The sequence below is a fragment of the Arachis hypogaea genome, chromosome 20, assembly GCF_003086295.3.
Source record: "Arachis hypogaea cultivar Tifrunner chromosome 20, arahy.Tifrunner.gnm2.J5K5, whole genome shotgun sequence".
Taxonomy (NCBI): Eukaryota; Viridiplantae; Streptophyta; class Magnoliopsida; order Fabales; family Fabaceae; genus Arachis; species Arachis hypogaea.
This window is the reverse complement of record NC_092055.1, coordinates 140,887,202-140,905,201: the sequence shown is the minus strand read 5'-3', so window position 1 is coordinate 140,905,201 and position 18,000 is coordinate 140,887,202. Positions and strand designations below refer to the sequence as shown.

The following is an 18,000-nucleotide window of genomic DNA, read 5'->3' as shown; positions in this document are numbered from 1 at the left end:
CCAACCCTTATTCACTCCACCTTTAGGTTGGTTTGCGAATTGGGGTAAACACGGATTGGATTGGATTGGATTAGATATAGCCAAAATTTCAATCTGATCCACACTAAAATCATCAAATTCAATATCCGCAGTTTTTATGTTTGGATTCAATCCGATTCGATCCGCATATTTGTGTATCGAATGTCGGATATCAGATATATCCACAAAACACTAAAATATTTTTAAAAACTTATTTTTATTAAAAAAATATCAATAAAATTATCTTTTCTATTAGCTTAAATATGCTTACTCTTAAATAATATTAAACATATTTTTTTTAAATAATGAATTAAAATAATACAACATATATGATAATTATTAGTTGAAATAAAACATAAAAAAATATTTATTTATTTATTTATTTATTTATTTTTGTGGATATGTAGATACCTACACAAAATTCGAAATCCAATTTTATTAGTGTGCGGATCCGATCCGATAGCCTTGCGGGATCGGATCTATTTCCGCAATTTTTAGATTTAATTTGGATAAATACCGCGGATATGCAAATCGACAATCTATGAATACCTCTATTGGCTATTTGCTCTGATATATATATATATATATATATATATATATATATATATATATATATATATATATATATATATATATATATATATAATAAAAAATGAGGAATGCTAGGGGACTAGCAATTTTTGTGATTTGTAGCCATCAAATAGCCATCAATGATGATTTTAATGGTGTGAGATGGGTGTGAGATTTCATCTAATGGCTCACTTTTCTTTGCTGGTTATATGCTGACCAGAATTTAACAAAGTTGCTGACCCCTAGACTTTTCTATAAAAAAATAGTTTTGAGGGGGTGGATTTTTGTTCAGGTGGATCAAGAGTCGGATTTTGGCTTTACTCATTTCAGTATATATATAATATAATATAAAAGATAAAAAAATGTTTAATTTTAAGAGATTATAGAGTGAGTAGGAGATGGAGTAGATAGAAATGGTTAAGGATACAAAATTTTGCTATTCGCGAGTAATAGCAAAATGGATTTTTCTTAGAATATAGTAAGACGGGGCACAGAATCGGATAGTGTAAAAATCTGTCACGTTGTCATCCTTATATACATTCATATATTTTCATAATAAACTATCTAAAATGTTAAAATAGTTAACAAATCTACGACACATAATATAAACTCATCAAGTTTCGTTAAAATGGGTGAGAAGGATAGAGAGTTTAAAAGAGGAGAGTTGAGAGCCGCAATGAGAGTGTACTCGTGTCTGCTTAATTCAAATCTATTTAACTCACAAATTATTCGAGTTGAGACAAATAATTGATGCGCTTCTAAACAGCCATGACTTTATTAATTCAAAATTTGTGTTATAGCGTTTGCCCTATGCTTAGTGGATACAAAAGAGGAAGAAATGAACAAAAGAGAAAAAAGCAATCTTTGGTAGTCGTCTAGCCATGACATGAATGCATGTTTGGTGTTTTGCATATGAATCCCACACACGCGAAGAGAAGCAAAAAGACTACACAATTCTTGTGTGCTTCCCCACCAAAGATAAATTATAAATATCCTTTTTTTTTTATTTCTTTTCAATTTTCTCATCATAACAACCACTATTTAACCGTTATAATAATATTTATACATAACGCCTAACAAACAAACACAAGTATTTTATGTGCTACACTTCCATACAATAAAAAGGGCCACATTAGCCACACCATCATCACTCACTTGGCACGTGCTCCTCACACACACAACCCTCACCAACCTTAACGTTTTCTTCTTTCACAATGAACAAAAAGGGCCACATTATTCACCATGCCAATCAACTCACAAGACCAACGTGCATTGACGCCCCCCAAAAATTTCCATATAAGGATCAAGTCTCTATATTCCCATCTAATTAATCACATACCATACAAAGATATTTCATAATTCATAACCCAATATGGCTGAGCCACAAGGCGGTGGTGCTGAAGGAAGCAGGCGTAGAAGCACTAGTGCCGCAAGGCGTGGCGCGGCGGCGCCAACGCAAGAGGGAGCGCCGCCGCCATCTCCGAGTAGTCCATGCGGGGCTTGCAAGTTCTTGAGGAGGAAGTGTGTTGCAGGGTGCATCTTTGCACCCCACTTTAGCTCGGACCAAGGTGCCGCTAAGTTTGCGGCGGTTCACAAGGTGTTTGGTGCTAGCAATGTGTCGAAGCTTTTGTTGCATGTTCCGGCACACCGCCGCAATGAAGCGGTGGCGACTATTTGTTACGAGGCTCAGGCAAGGCTATCTGATCCGGTTTATGGTTGTGTGTCCACCATTCTCTCTTTGCAACAACAGGTTAATCTTTAATTTTGCACTTGCTTTTTACAACTCCTGGTTTTTTTTAGTTGTTCAAATTAAAGCATGCTTGCATGAATTCAGTGACACCAAGTAGCTAGCTATATGGATCGTCAATACAGATAGTAATGTTACTAGTTTGCAATTAAAACTCAGAAAGATAATTGATTTCAAAAAAGAATTAACAATGATAGAAGATGTTTGGACAAACACAAGAACAATTTTATAAGAAATTAATGTATTAATTAATACTAACACGTCTATTAATTTATTTTTTTATAAATTAAATACGTAGAATAATAACAAATATAAAGCAAGTCAAGATAGTAAATATATATTTAATGCTCTAATTAAGAAGTTTTATTACATTCAAACTTTAGTGAGTTATTGTATCCACGTGTCGGCTCACATTTTGGACACGATATATATCGACACTCATCTATACGCACATATTTGTGGTATCTAATTGTATCTTAATAAAAAATAAAAGAAATCTTTAATACATTTAGATACACTTATATACCAACATATATCAGCGTGTTCAATATTCTTAACATGTATTTTTTAAAATGAGTTTAGAAATAGTATATGTTATTTTTTATTAAAATAAAAAATACTTTAAATACTTTATATAATTAAAAAAAGACATTAAAAATAGTTAAAATTTATTTTATATTTTAATATTAATAAAATATAAAAATATCATTATAATTTATCTAAAAAATATTTTATAATATATATATATGATGTATTCTCAAAACACCAAAAAATATATCTGCGTATTTCGTATTGTATCCGTATCCGTGTATGTATATATATATTTCAGACAAAAAAAATTGTGCTTCAAACTCTTCCTATATTCCAATATGTAATAAGTAATAGATGACAGATTACAAAAAGTAAAATCTCTAAAACAACATCAACTAAGTTTTAAAGTATATACATATTCTTGTACTAAATATTATATTATTAAAATATACTGTATATTGAAATTGCATATGGAATAACAGGTGATGTACATACCACGTATTCATTCTCGTAGTTATGCTCTAAGTTTAGGATTCAGGATTATACGTCGATTGACGCAGTTATATGCTCTTGAATGACTAGCTCCTAACATGCATGCTACAAAACATGTACTTGAATGATTAAGGCATTCTTACTATTCTTATAAATTTCTCCCCACCTAAAAAAATCATAAGAAAAATAAAGATCTGGCTAAAATTCCTAATTAGCACCTTCAATTTTATAAAATTTATTATTAAATTCTCTTTATTTTTTCACCACTAATTGTAGATCCATCGTCTGTAAATAAAATAACGTCATTATATATAAGAAAACAGAAGCTCTAGATCGAGCTCTAGATCTTTTGAATATAGAGCTCTGATACCATATCATAAAACCACTCATCCTACAAACTTAAGCGAATAAGAAGAGACAACGTGAATAATTATATCTCTAATAAAAACTAAATTTTCTTTTGGGCCAATTCAGGTGGCATCTTTGCAAGCAGAGGTGGCTATGACTCAAACTCAAGTGATGAATGGAAGGATTGCATATGCAAGTGTTCTTGACACCACCCAGCAGCAGCAGCAGCCGCAACAACAAGCACTACAGCATCACCACCCAAACATGATGATCAACAATTTGGGGCTGTATCCAGCATTCTCAAACAGCTCATCTGCCTCCACAACTAACCTTATGAACATCACCAACTTCAACCCTGCTACCGGTGGTTTCGACCTCTCAATGGAGGCGGCAACAGCACCCTCATCGTCTCACAGCATTCATCCACTTCATCATAATAGCAATTTCTCTCGCTTGTCTCAATATGATGATGATGATGAACAAGAAAGCAAGATTCCTCCGGTCTTTAACCCTGATCTGTAGTGGCTATTTATATTCACCGTAAAAAACCATCAGTTTTTGTTTAATGTTTGGTCTTCCTTTGATTTACTCTTTCTATGACTCTGTCAGTTTCAAGTTTACATGCGAAAGAAAATTGAGTTTGGGGGTATAGTTGGGGGATTAATAAATGATAAATTTACCTAAACTTTTTCCAACTAAATGAAGTTTTAAGTTTATAATATAAATTATGGTCATTGCTTGATTGATGGAATGACAATGCAATTCCCTTTTTACTTAAGCATGCTGTTAATTGTATACAAGGAAGGCCGAAAATCCTGCTTTGTGAAGCATTAAGGATTTAAGTTAGATTAAATTTAGGTACTAAACTCAAATGACATAATGGTTTCCTAACCCTAACTTACCTCATTTGAGAAGGAGTATGATGCAAATTGTTTTAGCAACATCCTCTTAAAATATAAAATTGTCTTCTTTTAATAATTTGTTTATTTAATTTATTATTATTCCTTCTTTCTTCCTTTCTTTTAATAGTTTGAAGGCAATGACTCCCTCCTCAATCAATTCAAAAGAACCTTTTACTTTGTTGTTTTCTACCCCAAATACGTTCGCCAACTCATGTTATATATAACATTAACAAGGCACTAAATATTAAAAAAATGACTAAAAATGTACATTTAAAACTAGGTATATTTAAGATTTATTCAAGTCAAATGAGGTTGACCTAAAGGAAGAGTTTATCCACATTAACTCATTTTGTAAAAGCTCATGCCAACAAAAACATCGGTATTCCTTTCACAACTAATCCATATCCTTAAACAAAAACGTGTCTCAAGTGTCTTCCGAAGGCAAAGTTCCAAAGCATGAAGGGCTACTGCAAAAGCATGGCAGACCATTGGCCTTTTTCCTGATTTCTCCATAGCTAAATGTAAGCTCTTCATCTGTCTGGATATCTTTCGAAGCAAAGAAGCAGAGGCGGGGGAACAAAGCTCCTGAACTTCTAATTAGCTTTGTGCTCAAGTTACCACCATCACAAGAATGATTAACAAACCGGGCAACATTTCCTATTCTTGTGGCATCAATATTCAATCTCAAGCATACGTTTCCAGATGGAAGATGTTCCCTTACAACCAAAAGTGCAGAAGAGAATCTACCATGTGATGATTTTTCATCATAACATTGATGTCTCCTCCGCGCTTCCTTGGTTGTCAAGAGTTCGCCTTTTCCAAGCAGGAAACCATGAATCAGTTTTACATTCGTATGATGTATTGGATACACTAAAAGAAATCCAAGTGTGAGAACACAAATTAAAGAATCAAGGAATTACTAGCAACCAAGGTAGTTAACAATGACATCCTAACCAAAATACAAAAATACTTCTCAAATGTGTATATATGCATGATAAGCAAACCAACCTTGGAAAGACATCTTATTAAACTCTAACTCTTAACTACAAATGCATAAGATCACCACAGCAAGTTGAAGGTAAAGTTGCGCAAATAGAATTAAAAGATAAATGATTTCAAAAGAATCAAAAATAAAAAATCAAAAGAGAACAACTCAAATAGATAACTTGTGCAAATATCTGGTTCAAATCCCCAAACAGAGATAGCTAAAGCAGACAGATCGCATATCAGACAACTAAAGCACCCGACAGTGAAATAAAATTGATCAAAGCAATTAGCATCAACAAAAAAAATGATCAAACAGTCATAAAACTTCACAACCAGAGAAAAATTAGAATCATGTGCTTCGAACAAAAAACAGAGCACTGAGTCAAACTCAAAGCAAAGTCAGAAAAAGAGAAGAAGCAAACTAGAAGAACAGGTTGTACGAAAAAGTGAAGAACAAGACCATTAGATTGAAAGACAAGCTCAGAAGAGTTTGACGGATGGCACCCACAAATTTGAAGCAAGCACCAAGAGTTCACTTATCAAGCATTTTGAGGATGGGACTAGTGGCCCTAAGACTTCACATTTATATTTCAGGGCAGGCTCTTCAGTTTAATGTTCACAGATAAACAACTCCTAACTTGTTATGTGCAATCCCATCAACCCCACAATCAAACACATCGATCTCAATCTCATACAGAGACCAAAGGAGTTCCTAAAATTACTTGTAGGCAAAGCAGCATTGAAAAATGATAGAGAATAGGAATCCGATCATAAAACACCATAGAAAATACTAGAACGTGGCTTGAACTAGTATTCATACAACTTTATAAAGGGCAAGAAGACATCTGATCTCATAATTGAGAACCATTCAGTTCTGTACTCTGTCTATGTCAACTGCCTTTCACATAACCCTTTTAAATAGAAGGTTGCAATTGAATGCCTCACTTGATGACCCCAGTGAACTTACAATAACTTCTTAGGTTCATTTCCAGATTTCAAATATGCATTCTGCGAAGATACTGATTTCACCTCCTATATGGATTGCCATAAGCAAAGAGGCCTCTGTCACTTTCTAGATAAAGACCTCCTTAGTCCTTATAGCTTCAAAGCAACGTAGGTGAGTACTTAACCAGAACAAAAATTCAAACAAGAAAGAGACTTTTGCCACTAGTTAAAGGACACTCCTACAACATCAGTCAGCATTCAATAACTTGAACTCATACATGGATTTCAAGTATTCAATGATATACATAACATTGATTGCACCTCCAATATGGGTAGCAAAGACCAAAAAGCAGAGAAACCAGTGGTTCTAGGACTATCTAGTATCCATTGTTCTATAACCTACAGCCAACTCAATCAAACAAACTAACAATTTTCATATCTATAAAAATACTTCTCCTATCAACCAGTCATACATTATTTCATCACTAGGCCCTGTTTTGTACATTGTATAAGGCATGATAGAATTTTATTTAACACTATCAAATCGAATTTTATCACATGTTTGAAGCTATATGAGTTAAACACTAAATTTAAAAGAAGAAAACACACAGAAATGATATAGCAGATACCTGCATACTCAAACAAGAACTCCTCTTTCCGAATCCACTGGTCAGAATGCAAACACCACCCTTTCCTTGCATCCCTCACAATCTTCACCCGAACAGCAATCCCATTCTGAGTCAACCGGTTTCCGCACTCTGGTCCGCACCCACATCCCGGCCCGCACTCACTGCCCACGTCATCCAGCCCACCCAAGCCCAAACAAGGACAGTCGGAACCCACACCGCCACAAGCCTCGCAGTCGCAACCAGACAACACACTCTGACCTAACTCGTCGACCAAACTCACCGATTCCGCGGGGATCCGACTCGGCGCGGAGGCGAGAGGAGCAGCGGATCCCCAGGGTTGGCGGAGGAGGCGGGATGCGGCGGAGGGAAGGATGAGGGAAGGGGTGTAGAGGAAGTAGGCGTAGGGGTAGTGGTCGACGGTGTTGCGGAAAGGGACTGGAAGGTTCTCGAAGGTTCTAGAAGCGTCGGAGGATCGGCGGGTGGTGATGGAGGCGGAGGCCTTGTGGAGGGATGTAGAGGTTATGGAGACGGTGGCGAGTTCCGGTGGGGTTAGCCATGGAAGGATGAGGTCGGCGCATTGGATAAGTGGGTCGTTGGAGCAGCTGGCTTTTCTGGGAACTGTCTCTTCTGCCATTAACATGAAATGCTCAAGACGAGGATAAAACTAATTTAAATTAAAAGATGAAAACTATTTATTTTTCGAAGGGAAAAAAAAAATAGTATTATTTCGGGGGAAAAAAATACCATTATTCTTGCAGAAATTATTTTTTAAATGGATATTAATGCTGGATTATGGGAGGTATAGGTGTTGTATGCAAGGATAGGGGACAGGGCTTCTCGCTGGATGCGGAATTGCGAATTCCCGACGGTTTTCTCGCTCTTCGCGAAACATACAATCAATTTTATCAAATTCATAGAGTAAGAACTCAATTGCTTTCTTAAATTTCATACATAGTTCAATTTCTAAAATTTTTAATTATCAAGTTCCAAATTTTCACTGTCTTTCTCTTTCACATGGTTCTTCAATTCTTAAATCATTTACGCAATAATCAATTTTGATCCCTCGATAATTATTTTGTGAAATGAGAGAGAGAAAGAGACATGAGACGAGAGAGCTTGCTATAATGTGAGAGAAATGATTGGTGTGAGTTTCAAGCTGACTAAATCAATTAGAGTTGTACAATCCTTCATTTTTTTTACAATTGAGAGAGTAAAGTGTGATCTATAGAGTAAGTTTTTACACTTAAAATAAATTAACTAATAATATTAAGGATATGTTTGGATAGGTTTATAAATTTTTTTTTAATTTTTAATTTATTAAAAAATATAGTATTAATATTTGGTATAATTTTTGTTCTTGCCTGTAGAGTAGGTCAGCTACTCGTATAGAATGTCAGCCGAGCTATCTCTTTGGGAGGCTGCACTGCTAGCTCGTCAGTTCCGAACTTTTCCTTTCAACTTGCAGAAGTGTGGACAATGAAGAGAAAGAGAGGGGGGAGTGTACCTGTAAAGGTACTCCAATGCTTAAGTCAGTATAAGATTCAAGTAAGTAATACCTAGAAAAGATACTTTTACCTTGCTTTTATATGATCGGTTCTCTGTCAGTAATGGTTTTTTTCCTCAACGTTTGTCTTGGTGAGGATTGATAATGTATATGGTCATTATGTTGCCTTTTACTCGGTTGTTTGGATCTATAACGTCGGTTTTGCCGAGTTATTACTCATGAAGGCGGTATTTGTAACGTATATCGCCGAGTTATGGCCGAGGTGTAACGTGTTTTGCCGAGTTTTGTAGGTGTAACGACTATATCACAGCCCCCAAGTTTAGCCTGAGGAAAATTTTTAATGAAGCAGGTTGAGCTTCTTGATGAGTTATAGCTCGGTTAAATTGATTAGTTATGGAGCCCCCAGTTCAACGTTCTTCATTAAAAAGAATGTTAGTGGGAAAAGTGGGGAGTCGTGTCAAGCCATTAGTGAGGAGAGAGAAAGATGTTGTGTTTATTAAATGGTTTTTTACGTTTCCAAAACACACTTTACCGTTTGATGTGATTGAGTTTTGAGGGTTAAGTTTCAACTTGGTTACCCCTGATCCTTGGTCTTGCTACTTTCGAAACAGTAAGAGTAAAAGAGGTATGCATGTCCTTTGTATCCTTTACTGATTTTTCATTTCCTTCTTCCTCTGTTATTTTCATTGTCTGGGCTCTCTTATGGGTTTTGAGAAGGATAAAAAGAAGACTATTGATTGGTCTTATGATTGGGTTAGTGAAGATGTTAAGTCTCGGGTATCTTTATTTTGTGATGAGGCGACTGTTAAGGAGATTGATACTGGTAAGGTTGTGAGGGTTGGTTCTGGGGTGCAGGTGGAGTTGTTGCCGTGTAGTGTGGAAGATAGGGTTTATCACCGGGGTCAGGGGTTTGAATACTTCTACATGCATAGTTGTGTTTTGGAGGAACTGAGGGTTAAGTTGCCATTTACTGAGTTTGAGTGCCAAATTCTGAAGCAACTAAATTGTGCTACTTCACAGCTGCATTCTAATGGGTGGGCATTTTTGAAGTGTTTTGAGATATTAATGGAAATTCTTGAGAAAAAGCCTTCTGTGGATTTGTTTTTTTCTTTGTTTCAAGCTAAAGGGGTTTGAAAAGGGGATGGGTTAATCTAAATAGAACTCCTGGGTTTGGTATCTTCAAGTTGTATAAATCTTCCTTTAAAGAATTCAAAGAGATGTATCTAAAAGTGAGGAGTGTGGAGAATCAATTTCCTTTTTATATGGACGAGTTTGTAGCTGAGAGATTTCCCCTTTGATGGTGCTCGGAGCAGCAAAATATACTTAGACCCGAGGTGATAACTCCGAAGAATGTGTGCATTATTGAGTTCCTGGTGGAGCAAATTGATCGGAAGGATTTGATATCTATGTTTGAAATTTTAAAGTGGGAGGAAAATAGGGATTCGGTTATAGAATATTTGGGTGAGTTTTGTTATTTTGTGTGCTTTATCCTTACTTGAAATGTTGCTAACTTCGTTTTGTATGTTTATACAGGGGGTAAGTATCCTGGTGTCTCAGCTGCATCCTTGAGGTCCAGGTTCAAGAATAAGAATCTGGAAAAAGAAGTATCCTCGTCCAATAAGGAGAAAACTACTGTTGCCGCTGAGGTCAGCAAGCCTGTAATTGATCGGAGGAAAGTTATTGTGAAGAAAAGAAAGAGTGAAGTTGTTGACCTGTCCGAAGAATCTAGTCAAAGGGGGGATGATGTTTCGTTGGAGGAAATTCGTGCATTTCTAATGAACCAGAAGAAACTTCATGAAATTTCTGAATATAGTGATGGGTTATCGGTTTGGGGAGGTGACTTCCCGTATATGTCTGTGGCCGATGATATTTGCCAATCATCGGCCGATGTATCATTGGCCAATGAGGTTGGGGAAATAGCCGTCGGGCAGTATATGCAGGTAAATGTTTCTCGTTTTGAATTGTTATTGTAGAGTTGTATCTGATTGTTCGGAAATATCTTTTCCTAGCCGAGTTGGATGAGCCTCCACTAGCATCTCCTCCTGAAATACAATTGATGATACCTTGTGGTTGGTCATACTGGGTCGAGGAAGGCTTGTCCTTTCCTCGGCTTGGTTGTTCGGATGGAGTATTGCCTGCCGAGGTTGGAGTATGTTTTTGAATGTGTCCTCCAATATACTTGTCAAGGTGCCCTTGCCGAGCCAATCGTTCCAAGAGGTCTTTTGCGACGACACATTCGTCGGTTGTGTGGCCGTGCTTCTGATGGAAAGTGCAGTACTTAGATTTGTCGACGTGTTTTGTGTCCTGATATGTCCCCGCTTTTCTTGGTGGTTTGATTAATTTGGAGTTCAGGATCTCTTTGATTATATCCTCCCGTTTAGCGTTGAACTGTGTATAAGAGTCAAAACGAGGGGTTAGTTTAAAATTTTTCTTACTGTTATGCACTTTTTCCTCGTCTCTGTAGTTTGTTTTGTCGGACTTCCGAGCTTGTTTCAACTCCTCAATATCAATCTGGCCTTTTGCTTTCTCTCGAAACTCGGCGAGTGTTTTTGGTTTAGATACGGCGATTGTCTCTTGGAATTTCCCAGGTCGAAGTCCGCTTTTGATGGCATGAAGGCGAACTTCAGGGTGGAGATCAGGTATGCTTATGACGACCTTCGTAAAACGAGTCATATAGTCTTTTAGGCTCTCATTTTGTCTTTGCTTAATTGTATTCAGATAATCTGAGTCATGCAGATAAATTGCGGAGCCAGCAAAGTGATCCTCAAATAGCTTGGCCAGCTGTTGGAATCGTAAAATTGAACCTGCAGGCAAAGCACAAAGCCAATCAAGTGCAGGACCGTCTAAATAATTTGGAAAACAACGACACAAAATAGTATCAGATGCACCGTTGACGATCATTATTGATCGGAATTTCTTGATGATTTTTTTTGGGTCTCCGAGTCCATCATAAGGTGTGAGGGTCAATGGTAAAGTGAATCGTTATGGTAATTCGAAATTCATCACGTCTGACGTGAAAGGGCCTACAAGTTCGTCTGGTTCCTCATTCTCGTCTTCTGGCTGGGCATCCTCGACTTGAATGGTCTCAAATACATGAGTGGGGTTTGAATGATGTTCGGCATCCTCTGGCTGAGATTGACGAATGTTGTTATTTTCAGTTTGGCCATTGTTCAACTCGGTGATCTGGGCAGCCATTCTCTGATTTTCTTCTGCCATACGTTGGTTTGCTTGTTGCAGCTCGGTCACCATCCGGAGAAGTTCGGATGGAGTAGGAGGCAGCGCGTCAGCCATAGGTATATGCGGAGGAATCGAGACCAAAAGAGGAAAAAATTTATCTCTTCGGCCCCACGGTGGGCGCCAATTGTTCTTGCCTGTAGAGTAGGTCGGCTACTCGTATGGAATGTCAGCCGAGCTATCTCCTCGGGAGGCTGCACTGCTAGCTCGTCAGTTCCGAGCTTTTCCTTTCAACTTGCAGAAGTGTGGACAATGAAGAGGAAGAGAGGGGGGAGTGTACCTGCAAAGGCACTCCAATGCTTAAGTCAGTATAAGATTCAAGTAAGTAGTCCCTGGAAAAGATACTTTTACCTTGCTTTTATATGATCGGTTCTCTGTCAGTAACGGTTTTTTCCTCAACGTCTGTCTTGGTGATGATTGATAACGTATATGGTCATTATGTTGCCTTTTACTCGGTTGTTTGGATCCATAACGTCGGTTTTGCCGAGTTATTACTCATGAAGGCGGTATTTGTAACGTATATCGCCGAGTTATGGCTGAGATGTAACGTGTTTTGCCGAGCTTTGTAGGTGTAACGACCATATCAATTTTTAAAATTAAATTACAGTTTTTTAAAAAGTTATTTTAGTATTTATAGAAAAGTTAAAAAAAATTACTTCTCTCGTAATAAAAAGTTTATTATCATTCTTCTCTTAAAATAAATACTTTAAAACTAAATAATCAAATACAAAATAATTTATTTATAAATTACTTTTAATATAAACATTTATTGTTTAAACTATTTTTTCAAAAAAAAGTTTAATTAAGCTATTTACCCGCACCGAACCTAATTGCTATACAAAATGTCTATCTACCATATACCAAAACTACAAATGAAATATCATCTAAGCTAAGTAACATGTCTTCTCAAACTTGCAGTACTTGATTTGTGAGAATCAAGCATGCCAAGTTTGGATACACGAATTGAATGGAGCTAGAGACATGTACTTGATAAATAAGTCAACCACTTGCTCATGCAAACTAATCGAAAGAAGATAAAGGAGATCACTAAACAACTTCTCTCTAGACATTGTGATCTTGTATTAATTTATTTAAATCTTTATATAGTTATGAGCTACTTAAGTTAGTTTTTATATAGAATATATTTGGATGGATGTGAACTGCCTCTACTTAATCATATGTTATATGCCTTTGAAGTAGTGTAGGGCGTTGCTTATATATGGTTACATGAGATTGTTGGATTATAAACAAACATATTATTTTTATTTGTCAAATAGTTAAGGGTGTTGAGCATGATTAATGCGCAAACAAACAGTTGAAACAATAATATTGAATAATAGTATAATACTGACAAAGCTTGGTATAGAAAATATTTTGATTCAACTTAACATTTATATGTGCTGTCATATAATATAGTCGAGGATGAGTGTTGTGTGAGAATTATTATTATTTTAAGGGTTACATAAGTCAGAATGTAGAAAATATTTGTTGTATCAATAAATATGTATGAAAGGATTAGTGGAAGCAAGATCCTTTTCGAGCGTGTACGGTGTATTAGAGAAGCAGCCTCTAACCAAACAAGATTGCAAGCAAGCACCAAACTGCAAATAAATAAGATTAGTCATAATATTATATTATTAGACTATTAATTAATATTATTTTATTACAGAGGCCACGCCGATTGAATCCATTACCATATTTAAATCAAATTTGGTTGCAGATCCCAAGTACAATGACAACGACAAGAGAAAGAACCGAAGAACCTAAATCTACCCACATGACCACATGGCCTTCCCAAACATATGGATTATGATAGATCCACACGTATGCATGCACCTATGTCAAAATATCACACCTCCATCCTTGCCTTGTCTCACTAAATTTGCATATTTTTTTTTAAATTTAATTATTTTATCAATTTTATAGTTTTATCAAATTTTTAATTAAATTTTTATATTTTTTTAATTAAGTCTTTATATTATATCAGATTTTATAATTAAATTTTTATTGTGACAAAAATATTAAAATTGATAGAATATTCTATTAAACTATACAAAATATTCAGTCAAATATTAGGTATATTTATTTTGCTTAATCGAATATTCCGTTAATTTCAGCGTTTTTATCACGATAGAAACTTAATTATAAAATCTGATATAGTATCAAAATATATATATATATATATATATATATATATATATAAGAAGCTAATTAAAAATTTAATGAAATTATAAAAGACCGACAAAAAAATTAATTTTTTTATAAGAAATACTCAAAAGTAAGTAGATTTTATTATTTTTAATTATGAATTTATTTTTTTAATTTAATAATTTAATAACATAATTTTAATTTATATTTTTTAAATATTGATTAACTGATGGTCGTCAAAATTTAAAATTAATAAATTCTATCGATTATTTAATATTTCTCATTTCTTATATAATTTTTTTTAAAATAAAGACAAGCTTTGAGAAGGGTTATACGAGAGAGATAATTTCTTATTTGTTATTTATTAAACAATTTTTAACTATACATCTATAGTAACACAAATTGATGTGTAGTGAGGGAATTAAAGAGATAAAATGAAAAATAAAACTAATGATATTAGTCACAACAACAATTTATATCTACAGTAATTTTTACAACCCACAAAAAGGTATAGTGTAAATGAAAGTTTATAACAGTTTATTGTAACTTTTGGTTGTTTGGCATATTGAGTAAAATGTCTCTTTTAAAAAATTTAGCGATTAATTTATCTCATAATTTGAAAATTTAGGGATTAACAAAGAAAGATAAATAACTCAAGTAGTTACTACATACTAAAAACCACAGTTGTCAGAACTGAATCGGTGATCAAACCGGTCAGACTATTGAGTTACTGAATTATTGGTTTAATCGGTGGATTACTGGTTGAACCGGTTAACCCGGTCCTATGTAAATAAAAAATAAAATATAGTAAAAAAATTAGAATTAAAAATTTAAAATATATATTTTTACTAATATTTTAAAAATATTTAGCTATTCTAAACAATACGGAACAGAAACAATAAGTATTTTGTTAATTTTACTCTATCATAAATATTTTTATTTTGTTTTTATATTAAAATAAGTATTATTTTCGAATTTTAATAATTTATTAATTAGTTTATATCTATTATACTATTATATACTACAAGTATTTATTAAAAAATAATATTAATAGATATTATATAATTATAAAAAAAATAATAAGTGAGTTTATAATTACTATTAAATAAAAATATAATTAATTTAAAAATGATGAGCTTATAATTAAAATTAAAATAAATTAAATAAAAGTAAATTATTTATCGAAAAATATTAATATGTATTTTAATTTGTATATACATTAGTAAAAGGCAAGTTAGTCTGGTGGGTGTAGCTACTTTTTATTTCCTGGAGGGATGGGTGTTCGAACCTGCTTCATTTTGAGAAAATTTTAAATTTTTTATTTCCTGGAGGGATGGGTGTTCGAACCTGCTTCATTTTGAGAAAATTTTAAATTGTACCGGTTGCTATCGAATTTGACCAGTTTTTATCGGTTCTTTGTGAATTTGACTGGTTCGCACTGGTTCTTAACTTTGTGCGGTCCAATTATTGGATTAGTATAAGGTATAGTTTTTCGGTCAAATCGACCGGTCCGGTCCGGTTCTGCTAACAGTGCTAAAAACTCAATGAGGACCAGTTGAGTTTTTATTGGGACAAAAAAAATAGTTTATTCGTTATTGGGACAAAAATGTTATTCATATATTAAAATTAGTTATCAATACATTTATATATAAATATATATAATTTAATTTATTTTTAATATATATTTATAGAAAAAGTTTAGGAGATTAATATTTTTATTAAAATTTAGTCAGTATTTAACCATAAAAAAATAAATAATCTCATATCATTAGATAAAATTTCACATTATTAAAAATATTAATAATAAATAAATATAAATTATAAAATTTACGAATTTTCTAATATTTTTTATATTTATATTTTAATATATATTTATATTTTACTATTAGCATAGTTGATACTTGATAATAATCGTAACAGTGATAACAATCATGACATGCTCTTAATATAATACTCCTGATTTAACCATTGGCAAATAAAAAATCAAAGATTCTAATTCAAGTGACGTAACACTTTTGGAGCCGAGAATCATGTTTTCTTTTTGGTGAAAGGAGAGGAGAATCATTGACAATTTAACCATATGCCATTATTGTGGGCCATTTCTGCGACGGCAATGGGCAGAGTCGTGGAAGAATGGAGGATAGAGATCCCTTTTCCTCTCATTTTAAAATTATCAAGATTTTTCGTCCTTTTTTCTTTTTTATTTTTCATCGGATCAATTTTCTTCTTCTGAGTTTTTAACATTTGACCATGCCGATTACGTCTTCAGAATAACGTTTTGACGATTGCTTTGTCCATAGAATTATTTCAAACTATGATTTGTGACATGAAATAAACCATGTTTTAGCAATAAATCATGTGATTTTATTAAAAATACTATTTGTATATTAAAATTAGTTACAAAAAATTAATAATTATATATTTGTATATAAATTTATATATTTTTAATTTATTTTTAATATATATTTTATAATAATAACCAATACTTTTAGTTAGTCACGAGATTTTGAGACTCCGACGTGAACTGCGTGAACATCAAGTTAGGAGAATATTTTACAGAGACATTTTGATATTTAATTAGTAGTATTTTTTGGGATGATTATAGTGAAGAGATTGTAGCTTATTTTGAGGTATTATACTGTTACTAAATAAATATTAGATATTTACAGTCTTAAGTATACCTTTTGGTATCACAATTTATCTAATTTTCGAATTATGACTCCATCTATTCTTTTGATATATGTTATCCTTGTGTTAAATGGGAACATATCAAATTTTTTTTATGGGATTCTCAGTTTACTGTTTAACTGATTTTGATTAGGAGTGAGTACGAGTAGCGGGTATCCAATTATCTATTCGAATTCAAACCGAATTAATTAAATTAGTTCTAAAATCAATGGGTAATCGGATTCAATCCAAACTAAACTGATAGTTTTTGTTAGTGATTGGTTTGGGTATTGGTTTTGGGGTGCAGAATCCAAACCAACCCGCAAATCCGATCATATATTAATTAAATAATATATATATGATTTTTTCATTAGACAAAGATTATTCATTATTAATATGTTTGGATTTTAATGAGTTTAGTTTTTAATGTATTTGGTGTTTAACATGTTTGGATTATTTCTATTGATGTTACATATTTATTATACTTGTTGAATTTTTAAAATAAAAATTTGATTTTTTTTTATGAATTTCAAAATCATCGGGTACCCAATTACCCGAACCAAACCAATCCATTCTTAATTGGTTTAGTTTGATTCGGTACATATACAAAAAAACACAAATCCAAATCAAACCGAATCAATTATATTTTGATCGGTTCGATTCTAATTTTACAATGAATCCGAACCAAACCGACCTGTGTTCATCCCTAATTTTGATAATTGATTTAGTATAAATATAGTTGAGATTTTATTAATAAAAAAAATATAGAAGTAAATGCTCTTAAACTAACGCCCAGTTTGGGTAAACAACTTAATTAAGTTACTTTTGAAGAAATAGCTTAAATAATAAATGCTTATATTAAAAGTAACTTATAAATAAGTTATTTTGTGTTTGGTTTTTCAGTTCTAAAAGTACTTATTAAGAGAAAAATGATAAAAAAACTTTTTATTATGAGAAAAGTCATTTTTTTTAACTTCTCCTTAAGTATCAAAATAGTTTTTTAGAAAGTTACAATTTTACTTTGAAAATTGTACCAGACATTAATACTACACATTTTCATAAGTTAAAAGTTAAAAAAAAAATCACTTATAAACCTATTCAAACGGGCCTAAAAAGTTTTTATATTTATATCATTTATTAGAAAAGATTGCATAATTATTGAATTTTTTATATTTTTTCCTTTAACCTTTGTATGCTGATTTTCGTATTAAAAAATATTAATTTTAAAGTAAAATAATTAAATTTATTATAACAAAATAATAAAACTATTTATGTTAG

General features: G+C 33.1%; 3 protein-coding genes across 4 annotated transcripts; 1 reads left to right on the top strand and 2 right to left on the bottom strand.

The window, feature by feature from the left end:
- The first annotated feature begins 1,834 nt into the window (after positions 1-1,834).
- Positions 1,835-6,553, top strand: LOC112782299 (uncharacterized). Its single transcript, XM_025824643.3, has 2 exons — positions 1,835-2,338; positions 3,833-6,553. The coding sequence occupies exons 1-2, from the start codon at positions 1,961-1,963 to the stop codon at positions 4,226-4,228; spliced, it is 774 nt and encodes a 257-aa protein (XP_025680428.1). The 5' UTR covers positions 1,835-1,960; the 3' UTR covers positions 4,229-6,553.
- On the bottom strand, positions 4,874-7,907 carry LOC112782298 (histone-lysine N-methyltransferase SUVR3). Of its 2 annotated transcripts, none has more exons than XM_029296109.2 (2): positions 7,170-7,907; positions 4,874-5,478 (listed from the first exon to the last, which is right to left on the bottom strand). In XM_029296109.2, exons 1-2 carry the CDS (start codon positions 7,807-7,809, stop codon positions 5,033-5,035), a joined length of 1,086 nt encoding a protein of 361 aa, XP_029151942.1. In that variant the 5' UTR covers positions 7,810-7,907; the 3' UTR covers positions 4,874-5,032. The 2 variants fall into 2 exon arrangements, with proteins under 2 accessions (XP_029151942.1, XP_025680427.1); XM_025824642.3 differs by having other exon boundaries at positions 4,874-5,421.
- A 2,795-nt stretch (positions 7,908-10,702) lies between these two features.
- LOC112786549 (uncharacterized) lies at positions 10,703-11,574 on the bottom strand. The gene is made up of 2 exons (XM_025829919.1): positions 10,853-11,574; positions 10,703-10,715 (listed from the first exon to the last, which is right to left on the bottom strand). Exons 1-2 carry the CDS (start codon positions 11,572-11,574, stop codon positions 10,703-10,705), a joined length of 735 nt encoding a protein of 244 aa, XP_025685704.1.
- Positions 11,575-18,000: the final 6,426 nt, after the last annotated feature.

What these genes read in the sequence shown, in the direction of transcription:
- LOC112782299 (XM_025824643.3), top strand. Translation starts at nt 1,961, where the DNA reads ATGGCTGAGCCACAAGGCGGTGGTGCTGAAGGAAGCAGGCGTAGAAGC. An exon ending in TTCTCTCTTTGCAACAACAG is followed by an intron (nt 2,339 to 3,832) that starts GTTAATCTTTAA and finishes GGGCCAATTCAG; the next exon opens with GTGGCATCTTTGCAAGCAGA.
- LOC112782298 (XM_029296109.2), bottom strand. Translation starts at nt 7,809, where the DNA reads ATGTTAATGGCAGAAGAGACAGTTCCCAGAAAAGCCAGCTGCTCCAAC. An exon ending in GTTCTTGTTTGAGTATGCAG is followed by an intron (nt 5,479 to 7,169) that starts GTATCTGCTATA and finishes GATTTCTTTTAG; the next exon opens with TGTATCCAATACATCATACG.
- LOC112786549 (XM_025829919.1), bottom strand. Translation starts at nt 11,574, where the DNA reads ATGATCGTCAACGGTGCATCTGATACTATTTTGTGTCGTTGTTTTCCA.